At 37.1% G+C, this 25,424-nt stretch overlaps 1 protein-coding gene across 1 annotated transcript in view; it reads left to right on the forward strand.

Annotated features, from left to right (window-relative positions):
- Positions 1-16,438: 16,438 nt before the first annotated feature.
- Positions 16,439-25,424, forward strand: part of LOC104523440 (catenin alpha-2) — a 65,016-nt gene continuing 56,030 nt past the window's right edge. The window contains exons 1-3 of the mRNA XM_010166007.2: positions 16,439-16,525; positions 16,810-16,966; positions 20,338-20,538. Of these exons, the coding sequence (XP_010164309.2) occupies positions 16,490-16,525; positions 16,810-16,966; positions 20,338-20,538 (394 nt within the window). The 5' untranslated portion in view covers positions 16,439-16,489. The remainder of the gene's footprint in view (positions 16,526-16,809; positions 16,967-20,337; positions 20,539-25,424) is intronic.

Genomic DNA, 25,424 nt, shown 5'->3' on the forward strand with positions numbered 1-25,424 from the left:
ATATAATGCTAAATATATAGAAAGAAGAGAATTGTTGATTTAATAGCAAACTAATTTTTGAATAAAGACAGAGTAAAAAGTAGAATTAAAAGCTTTTAGCACTAAAAAATTGCATCACGTGTTGCCATTTGGGAATCACTTTCTCTGGGACGAAACATCACACGCTTGGTTCAGCCACACACTGGTAGACCACTTGTGCCATTTGTTCCCCTGCCCTCTTAGCTGGTGGGAGGCTGTCATCGTGGCAGCTGTCAAAGGGTTTAAAAAGCTAAAAAAAAAAAAAAAAAAAAAAAAAAAAAAAAAAAAAGTTAAAGTAATTTATAATAATACTTATAGTATTTATAATAATAAAAAGCATTGGCTTCCTGACAGTGAAAAAACTATATGTGTTCAACAGCTGAAGAAAGAAATACTCACCTGACTCTCTGGCTTATTGTTATTCTGTCTTCATTCTAATGCAGTTTCTTCCTGTTCAATAACAGTTTATAAAACTGTGTTACATGTTCACTGACCCCTGATAACTAAACAAATCCCAGTGTGCAGCTAGATGAATAAATTCCAGTTTGTAGTAGTGCAAATATATGCTGATGGCTGTTCAGCGAATTCATAATAAATTAGCCATTAAAAAGATAAGGGGTAGAAGACTAAAAGGGTATAGGAACAATGTATTTTTGTAATCCGTTACTCCTTATTTCTGATAGCAATGAGATATCATTTATGTTATATAGACTACAACACGTTCTTCAGTCAGCCAATCATGCCAATGGAAGAAAAGCTTTCATGATCAATTGCCATATTTAGAAAATCCTATTTTATTTACTTCTTTCTAAACATGGGCTGGCACTACAGAGACACTTCTACAAAGAGTCCCATAAACATTTCTAGAATGCCATTGTACATATGGAGAAATGAAACCAGAGCAACATTTACTACCATTTGTGTATCGTTGGTGGATTGATTGTGGAATTCTTTTCTACCTTGGTTTGTCAAAGCTACACTTTATTGACCAAAGAGTGTGTTATATGAGCCAAGGCTGGCGTAAATCTCTAGAGCTTTACTGAAGTGGAACAAAACTGCTGTATAGTTGGGGATCCTCAGCTTTTTCTTGTTGGATGGATTGAATGAAGAGGCTTGGTCATTTTATGCTAGAGTTGGTGAGTTTTGTATTTCTACTTTAGAATTATGTCACTGAGTGAAATGTTGAATGTGATCTGCAAGTTCTTAATTGTTTTTCTTTATAGCTGCGCTTGAACCCCCTCTGTCTCTTACTCTCACACTCGCAGTTTAAATAATTTATATTTAAAATTTACTAGCATGTTTTAATGTGTTCAAGGCTTCTATTGGTGTTTCTCACTGTGAGAACAGGGATTGGGTTTCAAAGAAATAGAATAGAGCTGAACACAGTACATTTTAAATAATGTAATATATGTAGTGATCAAAAATGTTAACGCTATATTTTCATTATTTGGGGAGTCTACAATACGACAGACATTTGAGTAGAGACAGCAATAACAATGGGTTAAACATATCAAAGGAACCAGGATGTCACCTGTTTTGAAGATATGTCAGAGAAAGAAAAATCCTTCAAAGATGTGTGTTGATATTTTTGCCTTTGTTCTTCCAAATGCATAAAGATATTGTAAGAGCCTGGGTAATATGTGGAAATTTAATTTACAAGATGAATTGTTTAGACCCAACCAATAATTTTTGCGCTGATGTTTCAAGCACGGAAATGTACATGCAAAAAGACAGTATGAAGGGATGTCAAAATTTTTTTTAGCTAAAAATGTCACCTACACTGGTGTATAAAGCTTCTCAGTAGATCCCGTTTTAAGGGTTTTTTTTTTGTTTCTGGGGTTTTTTTTAAGTTACTAAAGTTCTGTTAATTTATTGTGAGCATTTAAAGGTAGCCCTCATGGATGAAAATAGCCTTATTGCAGTGTGGGGTTTTATTTTGTTGTTCTTTTCACTCACAAAGTCTAATAGCTCAGGTCCAGATTTTGGCTAACAGTGGGTCTACAAGGGAGAAATATGTGGAGGAAGGAAAAATGGTGATTTTGTTGTTTGTTTGGTTTTTTTTTCTTGTTGTCATTACTCAGTCTCTTCATATGTATTTGATTGGGTCCTGAGCAGAGATTAGTGCAAACTCATTGCACTTGGTCTAGTGGATCTGACCTCGTCACACACTATTGCTGTTTGTTTTCCTTAATTTCATGTACAGGAATAGAAATCCATACAACTGGTATACATGCAGACTCATGAGACTAAATGAAACAAACATCTGCCAGGAATGGTTTAGGTACAGCTAATCCTTTCTTCAGACACGAACATCATCTGTCAAGTTTCCTTTTTTGCTCCAATTTCCATGAGCCATAGTAATATTATGTTAATATTGGTGCAGTGGAATGGATGAATGGATGTTCCTGTGGTACCCGGTCTCCTGATGAAACTAATCAAGCTTGACAGAACATTCCCAACATTAAAAGAAACTTAATTAGCCTATTCCTAAAGAAGAACACAGGGAGGTGTTATTCCCCATCTGCCCCACAAGGATCATCAAGTCCAACTCTTGTCCCTGCATAGGACAATCCCAAGATTCAGACCATGTGTCTGAGGGCACATATTGGCCAAATGCTCCTGGAATATTGTCAGGCTTGGTGCCATGACCACCTCCCCGGGGAGCCTGTTCCAGTGCTCCACTACCCTCTGGGTGAAGAACCTTTTCCTCATGGCCAACCACAGCCTCCCCTGCCACATCTTCCTGCCATTTCCTCTGCTCCTGGCGTTGGTGGCCAGAGAGAAGAGATCAGCACCTGCCCCTCCTCTTGCCCTTGGTAGGAAGTTCTAGACTGTGATGAGATCTCCTCTGTCTCCTCTTCTCCAGGCTGAACAAACCAAATGACTTCAGCCTCTCCTCATACAGCTTCCCCTCTAAATCCTTCACCAATTTTGTGGCCTCCTCTGGACACTCTCCAGCAGCTTTATATATATATAAATTTTTTTATAGTGTGGTGCCCAAAACTCCAGCCAGTACTCAAGGTCAGGTGATAGTAACAGTGTTGGCTTAAACATGTCACAAAGGTCAGGAATCCCTATAAAACATGCTAAAATGTCTTCTTACTCCAAGCTTGACTTCTTGTGTAACCAAGATGTAACCCCACAGAAACACAGTAACTCTCCTGCTTCCTGGCTGCAGGTTTTTCAGATGTGCAACTCCTGCTCTAGTTTTGTAGGAAGAAGGAATATTTTGCACTAGACATGCAGTTCTGGAAACACTATATGTTCTGAATCCTGGTTTCCTGGAGATTTGTATTTTGTTCTCAAGTCTCAAATCCAGCAAAGCATTTGCCACAGAATTTATTAAATCTCTCACCTACTCAGATTCCTCAGTGTGGGCTACTAGGTAAACTCGTTCCTCAGAGCATTAAGAGGCTAATAAGGTTTTTGTCCTCAAAACAGTTGCCTGTTTTCACTGAAAATTTAGGAATTTAACTTCCACTGAGACTTATCTGTTACTTTGAATTAAATTAATCAAAAGCTTAACAATTTATTAAGATGAGTGGGGAGAGGCTCTCTGCAGTTTTATCATGGTCACAGACTTTGAACTAGCAGTTTGCAAAGGACCCCAAACACATACTGATTGTTATTAAGTCTAATAGCAGAAAGAATTCACTTCTTGTACTGATCTCCACATGCCAAGAGGACCATAAATCAGAGCAGGGTGAATTAAAGATCTCTGTCTGCAGTCCTACTTAGAGTTTTGACATCAGTTTTGATTTCTTAGATATACATTTGTTCCCATTTTATGCTTAATGCTAAAAGTCACATGAAGAGCTCTCAACATAAAAGCTCATTATTAAAAACTGTGAGCTGCATTCATATGACTTTTTTTTTTTTTTTTTGGAGGAGGAGGAGTCAAAGAAAAAGCCAGAAACAGCACTCTCTTACACAAGAAATAATCCTGATTTTGTTCAAATGGTTTTGGATATTTATGAGCTAATGATGATCCTTTGAAAAGGTAATCAGCTTTCATGCATAAAACTGCAAATGTGTGAGAACTGGGATAAAATGTAGGACTGAGTCAGAATATAACACTTTTTAATCAAATAAACCATATGATTGAGTTTACAACTAAGATGGAAATTTCCACATTTTTATTAGTACTCTAACAAAACAAAAATGCTAAGAAAAAAATGAAAACAAACCAAAAGAATGCAATCTTAAATTAAGAGAATATATAATTTGAGTATATGAATTCCAGCACATTGAATAATTAATCCTGATTTTTTTTAAATGTATTCCCTTTTCAGGGGAAAAAGAGGTAACTAAATATAAATGCAGTTTTTCTCACCTCATTGTCCTTTACCTACCTGTGAGAACAGATGGAGATGCAAAGTTTCTCAGTGCCATCTTTTATGCCCACATCTTTTTAATAGATATAAGAAAGACTGTTATATAGACGAGGTAGTTTAGGCTAAAACTCTGCTAAGGATTATGTCTGCAGTTGAAAAAGGTGGATGAGTGTGCGCAAGTGCTCAGGTCTGTGTCTTGACTCTGGTTAACTTACTGGTATAAATGCAGCTGCTGTCTTGTAAACAACTGCATGTAAGTCATCTCTCTGTTTCTGATCATATAAAAAGTATGGATATACAGTGATAGAATAAAAAGGGAGGAGTAATAGACTGACTAGTTGTTTTTAGGAATACAGAAATAGGAGAGTACCACTGATATCCACATATTCTTTTTCTGTGAAATACTCTGGGTCTTTGTTTCTTGGTGTCAGACAATCATATTGTAAATATCATTATCATAAATGAGACTTTTCCAAGAGAAAAGATTATGTATTAACAGGATAAAGGACTACTAAGCACATAAGTAAACTAAATGATGTTTTGAGACAATATTAGCTTTCTCCATGCCAGGTTTAAAGCATACTGATAGGAGGAGTAGAAAAGGGAACATCTAATTCTGTTGCCTTGTCTACGCATTCTGGTTCTGAGCAGATGATGTCATTTTGCATTGCTGTTGAACCATTACTAAATTATTGTAAAAACATTTTAAAGACTTTTATTGCACAAAAATTGGATACATGTAAAATGAATCTTTCTTTGAATATGACTTTGTAAGCCTTTGAAATATTACTCTAAATAAAAATCTCTTCACTCACCCCTATGAAAGCAATCACAGTATTATACAAGGTTTTGTCTATGAACAAGGGAACTAATAAGTCTTGATTTCCTAAAAAAAATAAAATTAAAAAAAATTGTATTTTACATGCCCTTTACCATGATAATCTCAGATTTCTCACACTAACAATCTTCCTTCTCATGCAATACCAACAGTTTTTCCTCCAGTCCTTATGATGGTGTATCTTGATTTCTACTCTTACAATGTCTCCAGTTTGCATCTGTGCCCACATTCTTTCATCCTCATTAATTTCCTCATTTGGTCTTCAAAGCCTTCTTCCATGTTTCCTATCTATGTTTCCTCTGATGGCTGGACAAATCCAGCATGAGCTGTGGCTGAATAAATGATTGTGGCTGATCAATGCTTCCAGGCTGTCAAGTAGGCCAAATAAAGTGAAAAGGTGAATTCTCCCTCAGTGGGACCCTCATCTTGACACAGATGTGGGTTTTCATGGAAATTAGAGGATGGCCAGCACACTGGTCACAAATCTTAACCTTGCCTGAAAGGCAGGGTCGTTGATAAAGCACAAGCACTAGAGGTATGTTCCTCCTTAATGATAGTAAAATAATATTTACATAGATAGCAAAGCAGTGTAGCAGAGTTCTGTTTTCAGGTATTTATGTAAACAAGTTGCTATTGTTGTATGCTTATATAGAATTTAAAGATGTCCCCACCTGGGCTATCAATCACCAGCAACTGTAATAGATTGTTTGACAATTCTTTATCTGCTTCAGCCCTAAAACTGGTCCTATCTAGCTCACAAATTATGTTTCTTTAGGGATCAGAAATTATAATTTGTGATTTGTTTATACCCTGGGGTGTCTCATATCACACTGTGGTAATATCTTCAAAGCTTCTGTTACTATTGTGAACTTTTTTGAGTTGCTACCACAATCTTCTGTTTTTCAACAGCTGTCAAAATATAGTTTCCTGATAATATAACTAACGATTAATTACCACAGCCTAGTCAGGTATGCATCCATATTTTAGGGTCACTGAATAGTTTGCCAAAATAGTGGACTGTTATTAAATAGATGGATTGCTTTGGTAACTACTTGCTATTAATATTTATTAATTATAGCACTACCAGGGGTATGTTGTCAAAATTGCTTTGTGGGATCAACTCACACACATTGCAGTCTTGTAAATCTTGTTTCCATAGGACACCAACTGCCCTCATCCCCCTCGAGTATGTCAGTATACATTGTTCATAATGTGTTATGAGTTTTAATAGCACTAACCTTGATTGCAGATTGACCAGAAAGGATTAGTATGGAAACACCCTGAATTTGTTCCTTGTTTCTTGGTATACCAAACCAAGAAATTCTTTTGGCCTTTTTGCATGCTTTGGAGCATAAAAGTTACTGTAAGTTAAAGATTCTGTTGTCTGACATTTCAGAGATGTTGCCATAGTTTTTGGTGTTCCTCTATACCCTTTGTTCTCTGTTTTTTTCAGTATGAATAGACCAGGTATGGAAGAATGGTGTAAGAAGGCATATACCTACTGTCAAATTAAATAGAAAGGTAACCTGATCTTGCTAACAGAGGTAAAAAAGCATTGAGATGGGTTGCTGGTCTCTGACCTATGCAGCAGAAATTCTTGAAGTTGAACATTTTATGATTGCGTTCTGTGGCAGGAAGAAAATAAATGTGTACCATTGCAATATAAAATGCATTTATACCTGTAACTCAGAAAATCAGTAAATCAAATTGATCAATTCTAGCTATACTACCTAGACTCAGCAGTCATGTTAGCTATGTGGTTTGGAACAGGATGTCTACTTCATGGCCCATCGTAATAGATGGACAATAGAGAACAAATTCCCTACAGTTTTATAAGCTGCTTTCTTGTAGGAGACAAACTTGCTGCATTTCATCAATGCAATGCTATATTGCACAAGACCAGTTAAAATTACAGCAAAAAAATGGTCTTAACTCTGGTTTTGACTAAATCCTGCTGTTATTCCTCTTGGTTTAGTATGGCTGTTTGGTGTTTATTTCTTCAGCGATGGATGCACATTCAATTCCATACAGAGGAAATTTGGAAATTATATCAATATAGAGTGCAAATTGTTGAAGGGCGAGATCCCATGTATCTGAAGCTGGGTGCCCCACTGCACTTCCCAACTCCTGTGGGAATGAACCTCAGGAGAAGAGCCCTTTTCTGCTGTCCTTATCTCCTGCCTGCTGGGCAGCTGGGAGATACATAGGTTCCCTACTACTATCAATTAATTATATTCCAGCTGAATGCCTCAGAAACACACTCTTATGAAAATGAGGGAGGATCATCTGTAATTCCTAAGGGAGTTTTCTCTCAAAGCAGAAAGCTTTTCTATTTATTTCAGCTCTGGAAATTAGTATCGTTGGAGAGTTGGGCAGAAAGGAACCTGATGAGGTTCAACAAGAGCAAGTGCAGAGTCTTTCACCTGGGGAGGAATAACTGCATGGGTCAGTACAGGTTAGGGGCTGACCTGCTGTAAGGGAGCTCTGAGGAAGGGACCTGGGTGTGCTGGTGGACAGCAGGTTGACCATGAACCAGCAGTATGTCCTTGTGGCCAGGAAGGCCAACGGTATCCTGGGGTGCATTAAAAAGAGCATGGCCAGCAGGTCGAGGGAGGTTCTCCTCCCCCTCTACTCTGCCCTAGTGAGGCCACATCTGGAGTACTGTGTCCAGTTCTGGGCTTCCCAGTTCAAGAAAGACAGGGATCTTCTAGAGATAGTTCATTGGAGAGCCACAAAGATGATGAAGGGCCTGGGGCATCTCCTACATGAGGAGAGGCTGAGAGAGCTGGTACTCTGCAGCCTGGAGAAGAGAAGACTGAGAGGGGATCTGATCAATGTCTGTAAATACCTGAAGTGTGGGGGCCAAATGGATGGGGCCGAGCTCTTTTTGATGGTGCCTGGTGACAGGACATGGGGCAATGGGCAAAAACTGGAACACTGGAAGTTCCAGACAAACTTAAGGAAAAAGTTCTTTACTGTCAGGGTGTTGGAGCACTGGAACAGGCTGCCCAGAGAGGTTGTGGCGTCTCCATCTCTGGAGATGTTCAAAACCCGCCTGGACTCTTTCCTGTGCAACCTGTTGTAAGGAACCTGTAGGTAACCTGGCGGGGGGGTTGGACTAGATGATCTCCTGAGTTCCCTTCCAACCCCTACCATTCTGTGATTCTGTAATATCTTCATCCACTTTTCTAAAGTCCTTGAATTTCAAGCTGTTTAGAGATACAGTGGAACACAGAACCCCTAACAAATGTATGCTTAAACTTTTAATTGTGCCATCAGGTCTTCATGTATGGTAACTGGAACATCTCTGAGCCTGTTTGTTCTAGCTGAGGGTGCAGGCTGATAGTTCTGCCCAGTGCTCCACGCTAAGTACCAAACAGAATTGCTTGAATAATTTTACAAATGAAACTTAAGAGGTTTATGTAATTATTTTTCTCATGTGTACATTGGAAAAATGTTCTGAAACAATCACCCACCTTTTCTATAATCCGTGTGCTTTCCCATGTTTTCCATAGAGAATGCTTGGGCTGACGTAGTAGGGAGTTTCTTGTCCTTGCAATCAGGTGTATTTATCATGGTTTGGGCTTATCAGTGTGGTCTGCTTGACCTGTTTCTGGAAGAGGGAGCTGTATGGTCATAATCCATCTAAAAAGAGAAATGAAAAAAAAAAAAAAAAAGGAAGAAGAGTCAGTGTTAATATCTTTTTTAATTCATATCATTTCTAAAATCATTATTGTCTAATATTAGAAATAAAGGCTCAGACATAACACAATACCATTTTCTGGTATTCTTTACTGGCAGCTCTATAACTGAACACAAACAAATGTAATTTCTTTTTTTTTTTTTTTTTTTTTGATGAAAATAATAAAGCAGAAGGATTTTTCAAGGTGTTTCATTTCTTTATCTCACTTCTATTCCATGCTATAGGCAATGATCATGGCCTGTACTGGAATGATCCTAGAAAATGGAGGAGATTCAGACTGCATTAACAATACTTCAATTAAATTGCCCAGAACTGTGATTTTTGCATTTTGAGTTGAGCTTTCAGTATATGTGAGGCTTCTAACACTCCTGTTTCTTTCAAAAAATCTCAGTCCAAGACCCACTGAATTTATTCAAGCCAGAGTTACTTTTACTACTATTTTACTAAAAGCAGAAATCTCTTAAAGCGCTTTCAACTAAATCTGATGTGGAGGAAGTCTGAAGGGAGTTTGAGTGAGTGGAAAGCCTTATTCCTGTAGTAGCTATGAGTGAATATACTGTTGACCTTTTGAGTAGTAAAAAGTTTTTCATAGGTTTGGTGGGCAGCTTATAAGACATGAAATAAACATTCAATAGTTCTGCTTAAAATTCTCTGTAGCTTTCTATTGTCCTGGTGTTACTGACATGCTTAGGTATCTATAGATTATTGTAAATGTCTGAGCAGTTTATATTAAATATGTTCAGGATTTGGTATTAAAAAAATTCAGAGCAAATGTCAAACTCAGTAAACTAGATCATTAGTAATTTACAAAAGAAATGCCTTTTTTACTGCCATGCATACAATTCTGTTTTTTAAATACAGATTAATGTGTGTACATGTGAAGAAGTTAAAAATAAATCTCTTCTTTAGATAAGGCTACGTGACTGGTTAATATAAATGAGGGACAATTGGCAATGTTACCCAGTATGAGGTTCCCCCCATGCCATATGGAATAGGTACTGAGAAAGAGACCGCAGTCTAATATTTTCACGGTACAAATTGGCACAGCACTGCATGAAGAGGAAGAGGAATCTGCTGCAATATGTACTCTCAGTAACATTTTGATTTTTGGCACTTGTTTGTGTATGTGCAAAAACATCCCGTCTAGAGATAAATAGTTTTGCTCATAACATAATGCTTGAGTGAATGGATTGAGGATAAATAAGGTAAAGATCTTGGGTAACTTAACTTCAACTCTGTGCTCTCCTTTAGAAAAATTTCTTAGTTGTGGCTCCATGAATATCACTGGGCTGCCTACAGCAGTACTAACATTAATATATGTCAAAATTTTGAAGGATTCAGATTGTAATGTTATCTAGATAAATTACTAAAGTGGATGGATAAATAATTACAAATAGTCAAGATACCACAGTTCAGCAAGTTACCACTCATAAGCTGAAACGCGGCCACTGATTATTTGCTTGGCTTTAGTCCACTGTGAATGTCACAGAAGACTCTTACTTAAAACCACCTTCAACTCCAGATGAATAATTCAAGAATAACTCAGAAAGTTTCAGTTTCTGAAATGTGTTGTGCCTTGCGTTTGTTGTTATTCTATATTTCTTTTAAAGAAGAATAATTTGCTGTAAATTTTCTTCTTCATGATATTATCAGTTAATTACAGTGAAAAAGTAAATTGCATAAATAGGAAGAACATGTCTAACAAAAGTAATAAAAATATATTTACAAATAATACACAAAACTAAGATATAAATAGATTTCATTCTCTACCTTAGAATGGTTAAATGGTTGGGGAAGCTGAATAGATCTTGTTTTTGTTTGTCTCATTTTTTCAAAGCAATCTATGGTAAAAAAAAAAAAGAGAGAGAAAAAAAAAAATAGACTCCATCCATTAGCTGCATTATTCTGCAGCCTTTGTGCTGATATTGCTCCTTTCCTATAGTGTATACTGATCCCTTTTTTTACATTTTTGTTCTGAGCAATGGTTTTCTCTTTTTGGACCTTTTCATGTACATTTGTATTGGGTTTGTGTGGCAAGGTTATGGGGGGGGCATAGGGGTGGCTTCTGTGAGAAGCTTCCAGAAGCTTCCCCCATGTCCAACACAGCCAATGCCACCAGCTCCAAGACAGACCCGCTGCTGGCAAAGGCTGAGCCCATCAGTAATGCCTTTTTGACAACAGAATTAAGAAAAAAAGGGGAAGAGAAAAAAAAAAAAAAAGCTGCATGATTTGCAGCTGGAGAGAGAGAAGTGAGAAGATGTGAGAGAAACAACTCTGCAGACTCTGAGGCCAGGGAAGGAGGGGGAGGAGGTGCTCCAGGCGCTGGAGCAGAGATTCCCCTGTAACGTGTGGTGAAGCCCATGGTGAGGCAGCCTGTCCCCCTGCAGCCCATGGAGGTCCATGGTGGAGCAGATGACCACCTGTAGCCCATGGAGGACCCCACGCCGGAGCAGGTGGATGCCTGAAGGAGGCTCTGACTTCTGGGCAGCCTGTGCTGGAGCAAGTTCCTGTCAGGACCTGTGGCCCATGGAGAGAGGAGCCCAGGCTGGAGCAGGTTTGCTGGCAGGGCTTGTGACCCTGTGAGGGACCCACGCTGGAGCAGTCCCTTCCTGAAGGGCTGCACGCCATGGAAAGGACCCAGGCTGAAGCAATTTGAAAAGAACTGTCAGTCATGGGAAATGTCTCCTGCGAGAGGGACTCCACGCTGGTGCGGGGGAAGGAGTCCTCCCCGAAGGAGGAAGGAGCAGCAGAAACAAAGTGTGATGAACTGACCCCAACCCCCATTCCCTGTCCCCCTGTACCACTGGGGGTAGGAGGTGGAAATCAGGAGAGAAGTTAAGCCCAGGAAGCAGGGAGGGGTGGATTGACGTGTTTTAAGATTTGGTTTTATTTTTCATTATCCTCTGATCTGATTTGTAATAAATTAAAAATTTGTTCCCTCCCTCCCCCCACCAAGTTGAGCCTGTTTTGCCTGTGCCAGTAATTGGTGAGTGATCTCTCTCTGTCCTTATCTCCACCTATGAGCCTTTCATTATATTTTTATCCCCCTGCCCAGTTGAGAAAGAGGAGTGATAGAGTGGGCTTTGGTGGGTATCTGGCACTCAGCCAGGGTTAACCCACCACAATATTAAATTCAGAGTGGCCATGTTAAATCTTTGAATTTAATTTGAACGAGAGGACAATCTATTTTGATTGTCGTAATTACCTTTCAAAATACAAAGAGCTGAAGTAAAAGCTGGAAATAATCTAGTTTAAACATAACTACACCTGATTTTCCTCAGTGTAAAAAAGTAAATTGGTATGAAAGATCCTTGATTATTTTTGTAACTTTGAGTGCCATTTCATGACAGAAAATAAGTTCTTCTGTCCTAGGTAGTACGTATGGCAAGAGCAATGAAAAAATGCTAATCCACGCTTCAGTTGCTAGCTAGTGAAAAACTAGTGTAGGCATTGCCTGTCCATACAGTACTTACACTTCCAGCTGCCATATATCTTTAGAATAAATCCTGTCTTTGGTATGTCTTTTCAACAATGGTAATAAAAATTTGCATTACAAACGAAATCCTGCCCCACCCCCATCTGCTAAACAGCAGAAAACTGCTTGAGGCTGAAAGGCAACCAAATACATGCAAATACATTTTATTTGGACTGATTCTGCATATATTTTAAATAATTGAAACTAATGGAACTATTTGCAGGATTAAAGATAGATACCTAGCAAGGTACTGAATTGCATCTTGGGCTACCAGAGCCAGTGATAGGAAATTAATATGAAGGAGTTGGTGCACACTTTTTCACCTCCCCAATTCTAGACTTGGTTCAGTGGCTTCGGTGATTGCAGAAAAATACAGCATCACTGGAGCTGGAGTGTTTATTTTCTTGCTCATTACTTTTCTGTGCTCTTGCAGGTTAGGTTTAAGGTGTTTAGCAATTGTTTTGATGGTATAAGAGTAGTTTAGCAGACCTGAAATTCTGGACAATAATGTTTATCTACACAGCAGTCTCACTGTTATTAAGTTCTCCATGCATTTTGAGGATGATTCGCAGTTCATTGATTTTGGTATTTAAAATGTTTTAATTCATATAAATAATCTTCAGACAGTTCACATTGATCTTAACACAAATTTAAGTTCTGTTTAGGCAATCAGTGAATTTTTTATGCTCAAGGAACTTAGTAGACAGAAAAAAAGAAAAATTAATTACCTGTTTACTTCCACAGGCTGTCATGAAATCTCCTCTTCAATGCTTTGGTGTTGAGATAGAGCACTTGAAGCATAAAGGAAAAGGCTGTCAAATCAAAGTTTTGGCAAACTGGCAGCTATGATAACATACATCCTTCTTATTTTTCTTTCCAAGCTATCTGTTCAATCCAACTCCAGAGTGGTCTATTAAACAAGTTTTCAACCTTGAAGCATCTGGGTTCTTCACAAAACATGTTATATTAAATATGCACATGCAAAATAAGTTATAATGCACCATTAAAACCCCTTTTATTTCAGTAACACCTTTTTCAACAACTGTCAGGGCCAGCTATAATCTAAGTCAAATACTAAACTAGACATATCTAGATGATGAGATAGTCAACTAAAGACCTGAAACAGTCTCTGAAAGTGCCTTCCTCTTTTTATGCATTATCCAAAGAGATCAGTTTGGCACCTAACCAAAGTGTCTCAGATAAGTTGGGTGGAATTGGGTCTAAGCTTTTTTAATCATAGTTTTAGGTAGGAAAAATCTCTGAAGCTGCTGAATTTACAGTAGGCTAAGGCAAATTTAATTACCTCATGGTTTCTATCAACTAAGAGTATGCATATGGACCTTACTGTGCCAAGAATCTTCATTGATGGTAACTTGATTGTGTATTAGATAGCAAAGTCAATCACAATAATTAAATAATGTTGTATCTGATTATTGAGTGCACTTAAAACTTATATTGTTTCACAGATCCATGTTTACATGATAGCACTGAAATGCAGGCTGTGGCTCTATTTCTTGACATGTTTTAAGAATAAGTTTTGGGTAAAGTCATAGTATTTCTTATTTGTAGTGCTAAATTCAGTTTTATCCAGGTTGCATCTACCTTTGTAGGATTTGCTTATCTCTATGCTTATTTGACATAATCAGATCTTCCTTTGGTACAGGCGGACAGACTCCCTGCTGAATTGTGAAAGTAGTATTGCTTTCTGACTGCTGATGATACAGGACTCAATTTATGCAATATATTAAATCTACCATAGAAACTATTTAGATTAGGATTGTACATTATATATATCATTACTATTTTTAACAGATAACTGTAATGCTTTTTTTGATGCATATTTAATGTAGCCATAAATTACATTTGTACTCCTTCTGTATTGATAGTAACATCCAAAACAAGGTACTGAACTCTGAATTATTTTACAAAAAAGAAGAAAAAGTTTTCTCTGATTGCATCTGTATCCTTCCTTGGAAAACCAGGACACTTCCCAATATCCAAATATTATCTCATCAGATTCTATTGAAAGAGTAATTAGCAAAGACAGAGAAGTTATAAGTTTTATTTTCACAGGTTTGGTTTTTTGTTTTGTTTGTTTTTTAAACTCCCTTCCAAGAGAACTCAAAGACCTGCTTAATAGTTTGATTGCCATTTCATGACACCTAGCCCCTCTCAGTCACATATCTTACTTCTATCTGAGAAAAAGTAAGATATATGGTGCATCTGGAGCTGTGGGGCAGATTTTCATAATGATAATCACAAAATGAAAGGGCAATCTGAAAAACTATTTATTTAAAATACAGGAAGATGGCATTTGCTGAACTTAATACCATTTGCTAGTATTTAAGGTCTGTAATTTCCACTCATGTTAATGTATTCTAATTATTATCTGCTTAGCTTTTGTTTCTCATGAAGATTAAAATGGTCTGTTTGATGTGTGCAAAGAAGTGACTACAGAAAATGGTAGATTAATTGGAAGATGTCAGCTTAGGAGAACATTTTTGACATGAGCACTGTAAGGCTGTTAACAAACAGACTAACTCATTTGTCTCACCATGAAATGAAAATAAAAATCACAACATTATGATAAAATCTTGACTAGGAAATGCCTACAAGACTCTTTGAAGCCTTAGGTTCTTTTTTTTTTCCCTGGGCTTTGGCACCGTGATGTATGCAAACCACGTTCTACATAACTGTGAAGTGAAATAGGTTCTCTACAGAACAGATGGAGCAGGGCTAATGTGGCGATGTGCATTGGAGACGAGAACAGATTAATACCACAAGGGGAGACTGGAGGAAAATTGGAAAGATGGGGGTCTTTGAACTAATTCATGAATCATTTCCAACTGATAGTTATGCCTTCAGGCACAGTGAATAATATCAAGGAAGCATATTTAAAATTTCATAAGTTTGTTTTAATGTAGATTAGAATGAAGAGCCATACTTCTAGATGATTAAAAAAAATATATATTGTATTCCCTCCTCCCTGAAAGTACCTTTGTGATGTAAATGTCACCGATGAGCTTAATTATGTGCACTGTGACATGAATTGCTATTTGCAAAACCTATGGCAGATTGATGGACTTGGCACAAAGCTTTTAGATTTTTTTTTAATTTATTTTAATTTTTTTTATTATTTTTTTTGCAGAAGCTCTGTGTGACTTGGGAGAACATGCTCTGCCACTTGCATCCAAGCCACAGAGATGTAGCTCTGCAGTGCCTGGAGGCATGGTATTATTCAGCTATCTCTCCAGTTCTCCCCTGTCTTCATCTTATTCAAACAGCCTTCAGTCTTAGGAGGTTCAGACTTCCCAAAGCTGTTCCAGAGCAAGCACAGGTAGACACCTACTTCTTTGAATAAGATCTTCAGTCCTAAGTTACAGGATGAGACTTTCAACAGAGACATTTCTTGTGACTAAGTTATAGTACTCTTGCTAATGGGCATTTTACTATAGGGCAGACAAACACATAGAAATAAGTAGGTCCACCTGAGAATTAAAAAAAAACAAACAACCAAAAACGTATATAAAACCATCAGAATCTGAAACAATGAGGATACTCGAGAAATATGTAACTTCATAGTATGAGTGAAGGTATCAGAGTTTTGTTTATGGGTGGAAAAGCACAATTCCATGTGTTAGGACATCAAAAGTTCTTCATTTTTCAAAACTCAGAGGATACGGATGAGCCTGATTACTAGTATTCATAATGGACACGGTTAATAAAAGGAAAAAGAAACTGTGAAGAAAGGAGATGGATAGATGTCTGGATGCTCTGCAGTCTCCATATGACTTCTCAGGAGATTGTTTTCAAGCTATAGAGGAGAATGTGAAACACTTGACAGCGAGGGAAGTTTTTGAGAAAAATCCAATAAAGATGGCTACTTCAGTTCACTAGTAAGGAAATAATCTACATGGGTTTCTATTCACCAGGACAGAAGATGCTGTATCATTCCTCTTGTATACAATTCTTTCCTTCTAGGCAAGACTCAATAAGAAGCAAGAAAGGTATAAAATGGCCCACGTGCCTAAAACTCAATTCTCATTCTACTGATTTCATTGCAGGTTGCAAATCTGGCCTGTTCAATCTCAAATAATGAAGAAGGTGTGAAGTTAGTCCGGATGGCAGCAACACAGATTGATAGCCTGTGCCCACAGGTGAGTAAGACTCCTGTTATAAAGTACTTGACAACTCTTTGGGCATTAAAAACATCAGTTAGCTGAGACAGGGAAAGCAGCCTTGATGAAGATTATAACCTTGCCTTTGTCCTTAAGTTGTTGCCTGCTTTCCATGAACTGAAAAATACATTCATATCTTGAGACCAGCATTTCCAATGGGGTCTAATGCTGTATTTTTAACATTGTTAGTAATGTATTTGTTCTTTCCTTTGTGAAAAAAAAAAAAAATGCCACTTCTCATAACAAATTGTTTTGAACAACAGGTAATAAATGCTGCGCTCACATTGGCTGCCAGACCCCAGAGCAAAGTAGCACAGGACAACATGGATGTCTTTAAAGATCAGTGGGAGAAACAAGTGCGAGTTCTCACTGAAGCCGTTGATGATATCACTTCGGTGGATGATTTCCTCTCTGTTTCAGGTACTGGGATCAAGGGACTCTTCTAAAAATGTACTGCTAAATTAAAGTAATGGGTCAGAGCAGAGAAAAGCTATAATTACTAAAGCATCATTAGTCCATTAGTGCGTCCTTATTGAAATGCTGATCTTCTACACTCAGTAGGAGCAACCAAACCATGCCAATTAATCCCTGGTAGCAATGTTTAGCTTTTCCTCTCCCAGATAATAGCATCCTATTTGTGCTTCTATTTCTAGAGAAGTTTTGTTTCAACTCAGGCACAAAGTAGTATTTTGGCAACCTTTTAAAAATTTTATTACAGACCTCTGATGGGTTGATGGTATTTGCAAAAATTGTTGGAGTCCTAGTGCAGTTGTGGGCAAGAGGAGGAAAATTGAACTTTCCTTACTTTATTTGGTAGCTTTACTCAGATCAGCTGTGTCTAAGCAGTGGGGCAGATGTACCATACAGTCCTGATCCTGCAATCATCCATACCAGGTTACCAGGCTCTGGGAAGGGAGAGGAAGAAGGAAAATAGGAAGATGCTGTATATGAGTCCCATCTAGGTGTTTTGTCAGAATCATATGAAGCATGTACATTTCCAGAGAGCTCAGAAGCTCTTCTGGGTCCCGAATTTATCAGTATAGCAATGCAACCAAATGGAGAGAAGTAGTAAAGTAGTATAAGAAACAGCAAATCTTTGCACCTCTCGGACCTCACTAGGAAGGATTACAATGCAAAGCAAGCTCTTCTGTGAAGAAAAACCAAAGTGTCTTAGTCCTTACATAAAGAAGTGATGGATATGAGAAGGATGTTGACTCTTTGGATGACAGACTTCTCTCCATCCTCCTTGTAAAGTGCTACAAATTGTGGCAGAGTGTATTGTTATAATATAGTCATACACAATGAATACTATAATTGTAAAGTGCTACATGTCTTGGGTTAATTATCTGCTGCAGAATAGTCATTTTCCTGTTATGGTTTGAAAGAGGTGAATTTCATTGTTGTGAATAAGGACATAGAGTGTATCTAGCATGCTTAGCTCACTCTAATATTGCAGAAGAGCCAAACTTCAGGATATAGCTTGTCCTGAATTTTATGTTTCATTCTACATTCTTTTCCTTAATGTTTCCTAAATTTCCTAATAAAACTTTAAGATGTTTGGAGAAAAAAAAAAAATCTTTATCCTTTAAAAAAATCCTTAATTTTTGCCCTCCCCTTTATTTTGTTTGGTTGTGCCCTGCTATTATTAGTAACAAGGAAATGGTTTGGCTTAGTATAATTACACTCCAGTGTTCAACACCACTGCTAGAGTGTTTACTGCAAGCCATCACAAGAAAATTAAAATGAACTCTCACAGTAAAATGGTACTTCAGAATGTGGTAACACATAGATTTTTATTAGAGATTTGAAGCTTGCAAACACTTTTCAACAGACCTTGTTCTGCAATGAAAGGGCAGACTAAGCTGTAAACTGTAGATCCAGCCCAGAAACCAAAGAAATGGCAAACTCGCTTAAATGGACATTTGGTTATTTGTGTGAGAACTTTGTTCACTACAAGCACTTGTATCCATAAACTCAGAAGTTATTTCAATGGATGACAATTTTTTTGTTGTTGTTTTTCCTCAAATCACATTTTCTTCTAACATTCTAACATTTTGACTTAGATCCAGACTTTCCAAGGCAACTGAGAAGTAGTATTTCTGTTGGTTTTAGATTTTTTTTGTCCATAGACATCTCTATTGAAAATGAGAAAACATCTCATGTGTCCAGAAAGCCTGCTGCTGTTAGCTCAAAGCTTGGAAGCCTCCGCTTACACAAAGTAGTTTTATTTTTGGATGTTAAACCAGTGAAGCATTCAAAATGGGCTAGTGCCTGGTTAAACGTTCCTCATGAAATTACATCTCGTCTTCATATTGAGTGTCACGTTTGATGGCATATTTTATTAATACTACCAAAAAAAGGCTGACCTTAATTTTAATCAGTTACTTTATATTCCAAATACAGTCTGTTCAAATCCATATAGCACTTCTTGTTGGGCAAAATTTGGCTATGCCATGTAAAAAATAATAAAAATAATAAAAAAAAATTACAATGGTGAGGAGGGAATAGTGAAGAAATATTTTAGCAAAACAATGTTGTTTAAATGTGGATAGAGAATTTTTTAAAATAAAGAATCTTACCTTGCAAGTTACTCTGATTCACAGCTCAGGGGACTTTAATTTTTCATTCAGAGTTGTTGCAGTTTAAAATTTGACATCATGTAAAACATTCTTGAAACCTTCAAATGATCCAACCTTAGCATTTTTAACAGTGGAGATAAGTGTATCATTCTATTTTTGTGGCCAAGGATAATTAACAAAAAGCAGTTAATTAATTGATTGATTCTTGTTTATTTATTACTACGACAAAGAACAGCATTTCATTTTCAGTTTAGATGTGTCTGTGGCAGAAAAATAACTCGCTGCTTACAGTCACTGAGTTTCTCAGAGTGAGTTTGCTCAAATATGAAATTCAGTCATAGTTTTATTATTGAAATTATTTTTAACTGTACTGGCTGCAAGGGAAATTGTATCTGACGTAATAGAAATTTGCTTCATCCTTTCAGATTATCTGTATGTGAGAATACTACTACTAATCATAAACTATGGTACTGCAACACATGAGAGTAGATGGCCTGATTCGGAGCTGACAAAAAACAATGCAACTCCCAAGATTTCAGTAAACCTACTTGTTATTACATCATCTGAGCAGACTCACTGTTGTCAACTCTTATTTCAGAATATGTACATTCACATAGGTTTATACCATGTGTCATGAAAAATTCACACCTTAATCTCTGGCCTAGATGGAGTAAAGGAGGTGAACTGCTTGTGCACAGGCTACCTGCTATCTACAAAGCCAATATGCTATTGTCTTTTCAAAATGATTTATTTTCTTTTCTAACTTATTTAAGCACAAATGAACTAAATGTATTAAACGTTTATGGAAATGTGTAAATTCATCTTCAGAAAATTGTCCAACCATTTATTAGAGCATCTGCATAATATTTGACTCCTTTCCTTTTTGCACTGATTTTTATTACCCTTTCATTATAATAAAATTCAGTGTGATGTTTGAAATTAACGTGAGCGTTTTTTAAAGAATTGCAGGTTGGTACTCACAGTATAGGTGAGAGGATGTAGCTCAATACCTTTCAAAGATAAATAGCACACTTGGGATTTTTACTGTGGCATAGTATCACAGAATGGTATTTGCTTTGCAGACCTGGATAAGGACAGATATCAATATTTTAACATATTGACATTTGCTCTTTACCCAAATCAGTAAGCTTTGCTATGAGAAAGAAGGAAATGAAATGAGCTTTTATTTTTATTTTTTTTCCTACATTCCAGAAAATCATATTCTGGAAGATGTGAATAAGTGTGTGATTGCTCTCCAAGAGGGGGATGTGGATACACTGGACAGAACTGCGGGTGCTATCCGAGGCCGTGCAGCCAGAGTTATTCACATCATTAATGCAGAGATGGAAAACTACGAAACTGGAGTTTATACTGAGAAGGTACTGGAAGCTACCAAACTGCTCTCTGAAACTGGTAAGCTTATTTGAAATATTGTTCAATATTAAGTCACTTAAAACTTTCTGAAATCTGTAACTCAGAGGGGAACCTATGCTTGAAAACACATTATAAACAAACAAATTAATGACCATGAGTGGTTTGTTGTTTTTTTTTTTTTTTCTCTACTCAATACTATTGCAGAAGTCGTATTGACAAGAGTCATATATGAGATTCAGTAGCCAATCAAGGCTAGTTTGCTTCGTCAAAGTTTCAATGATTTGATTAAATAATACACAGCCTTTTCTTCAAGTACTTTCTGTGTTGATTACGTATTATGTGTCTCTAGAAAATCATTACAAACATTGCTGTGGTCTGTTCAGGTGAATTTACTCGTTGGTGGCTGAAGTTGTGTTTATAAACAAAGCAATTCTTCATTGAAAATACATTTGAGCAACTGAAAATATATTACCTGATTGAAAAAAAAAAAAAGAAAGTCTGCTAGGTTATGTAAAATACATAGATTATATAAAATATATAGATTATACAAAATATATAGATTATATAAAAATAAGAAAGTCTGGTAGATGGACAGACTGGGATTTTTTTTAACTTGTTTTTGGCTTCACAGAGCAGAGGTTAGGTTCATCTACATGTAGGTGATTACGTCTAAGCTACTCATTTTAGACTCCTTTATACTCAGTATTATCTGTTGCTATGTACGTCTGAATTGTTCAGTGCAGGCAGTACTATCAAGTGCTCTCATCTTAAAGCAGTGGTCTACACTTGTTTGGATGAATCATGCTTTGAATTTCATTGACTTTACAGACTAGTTCTCCACTCACTGTACAGTTGACCAGTTATGATATAGATGCACATAGTGTACATGTCTGAAAATGTCTGAGCTAATCCTCCCCTATCTGACTGCACTTGCTCATCCGGGCTTTAAAATCATCAAGATTATTTTAGAAGGAACAAATGAGAATGCAACAGTTCAGGACACTGAAAATGTAACATTCAGACAAAACAACTAGACATCTCCATCTGAGACAGAAAAGTGAAAACTATTGCAGCTCTGGCAGCCTCTGTATTAGCTTTGAGAACAGAAATCAGCAAAATGAGCTAAAAAAAAATGTCGATATGATTTAATATTACTTGTTGTGTTATTGTTGTCCCCAGCTTATTATCCTTTAGCCCTAAAAAGGACCCCAAGCCCTAATTGCACAGATAAATCCCAATGACACAAATCATGTTTTTCTTCTTTTCCTGACTTTTCATTATTACTTATTGGAAATTGTAGATGAAGTGTGGATGCTTGCTGTCATGGTTTAACCCCAGCTGGCAAATAAGCACCACACAGCGACTTGCTCACCCTCTCTGGCTGGAATGGGAGGGAGAATCGGAAGGGTAAAAGTGAGAAAACCCGTGAGCTGATATAAAGATAGTTTAAGAAGTAAAGCAGAAGCCGTGTGGACAAGCAAAGCAAAAGAAGGAATTCATTCACTACTTCCCACCAGCACGCAGGTGTTCAGCCATCTCCAGGAAAGCAGGGCTCCATCACACTTAACGGTTACTTGGGAAGACAAACACTATCACTCCAAACATCCCCCTCTCCTTCTGTTCAGTTTGATATGGTTAAATATTGTGTTGCACTCTCATGTCAAAGTCTCCTTTTGTTGAAGGAGAGAATTTGAAGAATTCTCCCTGTTGCTGAGATTTCTTTATTAATTAAAACAAAGCACATTTTCAGACTTTTTATTCAGCAAAAATTTCTGTCCTAATGTTCTGTAAATTTTTTTATTAATAATTTTTCAGCAGAGTAACTGACAGTTACAAAGCACAGGTATACAGATCAATAATAGGCACAGTAAATGCTTACATTCCATATTCAATGCACTTTTTGATATAATTTGAATTATAACCAAGTGCTAGAAGCTCTGGACTGAGTTCATCTTTACAACATCAACTTGTTGATGCTGGGATTCAATATTTAAGATTGTGTCTCTGTTCCTCAAAGTCAAACATTACTTATTTTGTATTTTGTAAAATGTAAGTAAACTTGTGAGTAATTTAAAAAAAAGATAAAAAAAAAAATTTTAAGTGTTTAGAGCTTTGCATCATGTACAAATTGTGCAGCAGAAGTTCAGAAGGTGGAATGGGCCCAAATTCAATGGAGCCAATGAAGCTAAAATGATCTATGCCAGACACAAATGTGGTTCATTAATATTAGAGCACAATTTCTATCTGCAGTTTCTGAGGCCATTTACAAAGGGATTAGTTATTATTTCTCTATGATTGTTGATTAAAAAAAGTAGAAGTTACTGACTCATTTTGTCATCCTAGAAAAAATTGGTTAAAATGATATTTAGACCACCCTACACTATTCTGTGCCCTGCCCATTTATACACTGCTTTCTTCTCCAGAACAGGTCTCTGTATACGTATGCATATGTGTAGCTATGGATACAGAGATATGGGTGTCTATGAATACATACATATATTTATAAATTCTTTCTTTTCATAACCTTGAGATCCTGCATTGATTTTATCAAATGCTCAAGAACGATAAGAGTGATTTATTTGGGAGTCAGACTCCACCCACATCTGCACATGCCAAAATTTCAGTGAGAAACACGATGATGAACGCCTTATTGTTTTAATCTTTTTGTTTTTTAATTAACTTTTATTTATTTTTAAATGAAGTGCTTTTGAAAGCTGGGGCAAAAATATTTAAATGACAATGAAAAGGGAATAAAAATAAGCAAATTACCTTTCTCTTATTATTTACTTTTAACTATCAGTTCAGGAAAGGAAAGCTGTTAAGCATCTTTTTCCAGGGATTTCATATTGTTATACAAGTACTGGGTTTGATCCACAGTGCAGAAATATGGATACACTTTTTTTGGAAAGAGAAACACCTTGTTAACATTTTTTTAGGAGGGGAAAATTCATCTTTAATGAAACAATATTGGTAAGTTCTATGGTCCCTTCCAATCCCCAACATTCTGTGATTCTGTGATTCTGTGAAATTTAAACTATGCAAGCCTTACTTTAATAACTGGTTTCACCTTAAAATTTTATTTGTTTCTTGTTTTAATTTATGGCCTTTGGAATATATGGGGTGAGGTTTTTTAGTGTTCTAATGCTTTCTTGCCTGTGCTTTAACCCACTGCTGTTATAGCCAAGTACTTGGTAGAGGTTAGATTCTTATCTCTGATAGCAGTATTGGGTAGTGACATATTGGTTAATGTATTTTTAAAATTGACTACTTTTATTGGGCCTACAAGAAAGCTGGGGAGGGACGTTTTTCAAGGGCAGCGAGTGACAGAACAAGGGGTGATGGCTTTAAACTGGAAGAGGGTAGATTTAGATAAGATATTAGGAAGAAATTATTCACTGTGAGGGTGGTGAGACACTGGAAGAGGTTGCCCAGAGAAGTTGTGGATGCTCCTCCCTGGAAGTGTTCAAGGCCAGTTTGGATGAGGCTTTGAGCAACCTGGTCTAGTGGAAGGTGTCCCTGCTGCTGGCAGGGGGGTTGGAACTAGATGATCTTTAAGGTCCCTTCCAACCCAAACCTTTCTATGATTCTATGATTTTCCTTTAAAAACAAAATTAAAAACTTGACTCTCACTTACTGACTTTCTTATAAATCCAAGATAAAAAGTATAAAACCGCAGAGTCTATGGAGCTTCCTTGGAAACAAACACAAAACTTGTAGATTTTAATGGGTGTTAATTGTATGCAGGAGTAGACCAGAGCTTCAGGGATTAACTTTTTGTTTGGTTCTTTTGGGCACTCTGAAATTTTATTAATAGCTTTAGCTTGGTTTCCTAAGGAGCAAGGGTCAGTGGCTCCCTGGGGGCAGCCACTGGGCATCAGGCAGCTCTGTGGTGAAAGGGGTGGCCTGAGTCCAGACTGGGATTTCAGTGCAGAGATGGGAGTCAGGATCAGGCCCAGTGAGGAGAACCAGGGTCAGAACAGCCCAGGGATCAGTAAGCAGGGCTATGCTGATGACTCATGTTAAATGTTGTATTGGCATTTATTCAGCATTTGTATAGAAGTTTGAAATGATCCTAGCACAGATGATCCATGAAAGAGGGAAGGAGTGGAAAGGGAAAAAGAGAAGAAAGAAAAGGCAAAGAAATAGGTGAAAAGTGAGGGAATGACATAAGAGAAAACAGACAATACAATTTCCATTTGAATATGGAGATCTGTCATACTGCTCAGCATCTTGTCCTAGTAGTGACAAAGGCCAGTTAAGGGTGTCCTATTGACTTTAATAAGGAGGTGATTGAAGTCTACACAGCAATTGCTTGAGAAGCTGTAACAACTGAAGGGAAGAAGCATAAGTTTCTAAACAGGTAAAAAGAATTGTGCATAGAAAAAAAATCAAGTAGCGGGAAACAAGGTTGAATATTATTTTTCAAGACTTCTGAGATTCAGGGAGGAGAAAAAGCTGTGACATTCTTTAAAGGTCAGAGGGTTGAATTTAAATTGGGAACTAAAGTAGACTTTGCAGGGTTGTAATGAAAGGAAGTGAATGGGAAATGAAGGAGAAAAAGCAGAACAAATGGGACCAGAATTGCCTGGGAAAGGCTGTTAATTTTTTATTTTTAATTTTTTTCCCTCCTTCAGTTTGCTTTGGGTTGTCTTGAAACCATCCTAGAAGAGCCAGTACCATAGTACTTGGGTTACTCACTCTTGGGAAGCACATTGGAAATTTGAAATCTTCTGATTCAGACCAGAAATTAGAGTTTCAGCTTTTAGCATGATTTTAAAAGATATTAGTAACTTTGTAACTAGCTGGTTTTTAAGTAGGTCACTCTCTGACTTCTGCTTTGACTCATATTTTTTATTTTGTCTTTATCAGAATGGACTAAAGTTCAAAATCAGCACTACTGGCAATTCAGCAATAAACCTGAGAGT

Source organism: Antrostomus carolinensis, unplaced genomic scaffold (assembly GCF_000700745.2).
Source record: "Antrostomus carolinensis isolate BGI_N321 unplaced genomic scaffold, ASM70074v2 scaffold5384, whole genome shotgun sequence".
Lineage (NCBI taxonomy): Eukaryota > Metazoa > Chordata > Aves > Caprimulgiformes > Caprimulgidae > Antrostomus > Antrostomus carolinensis.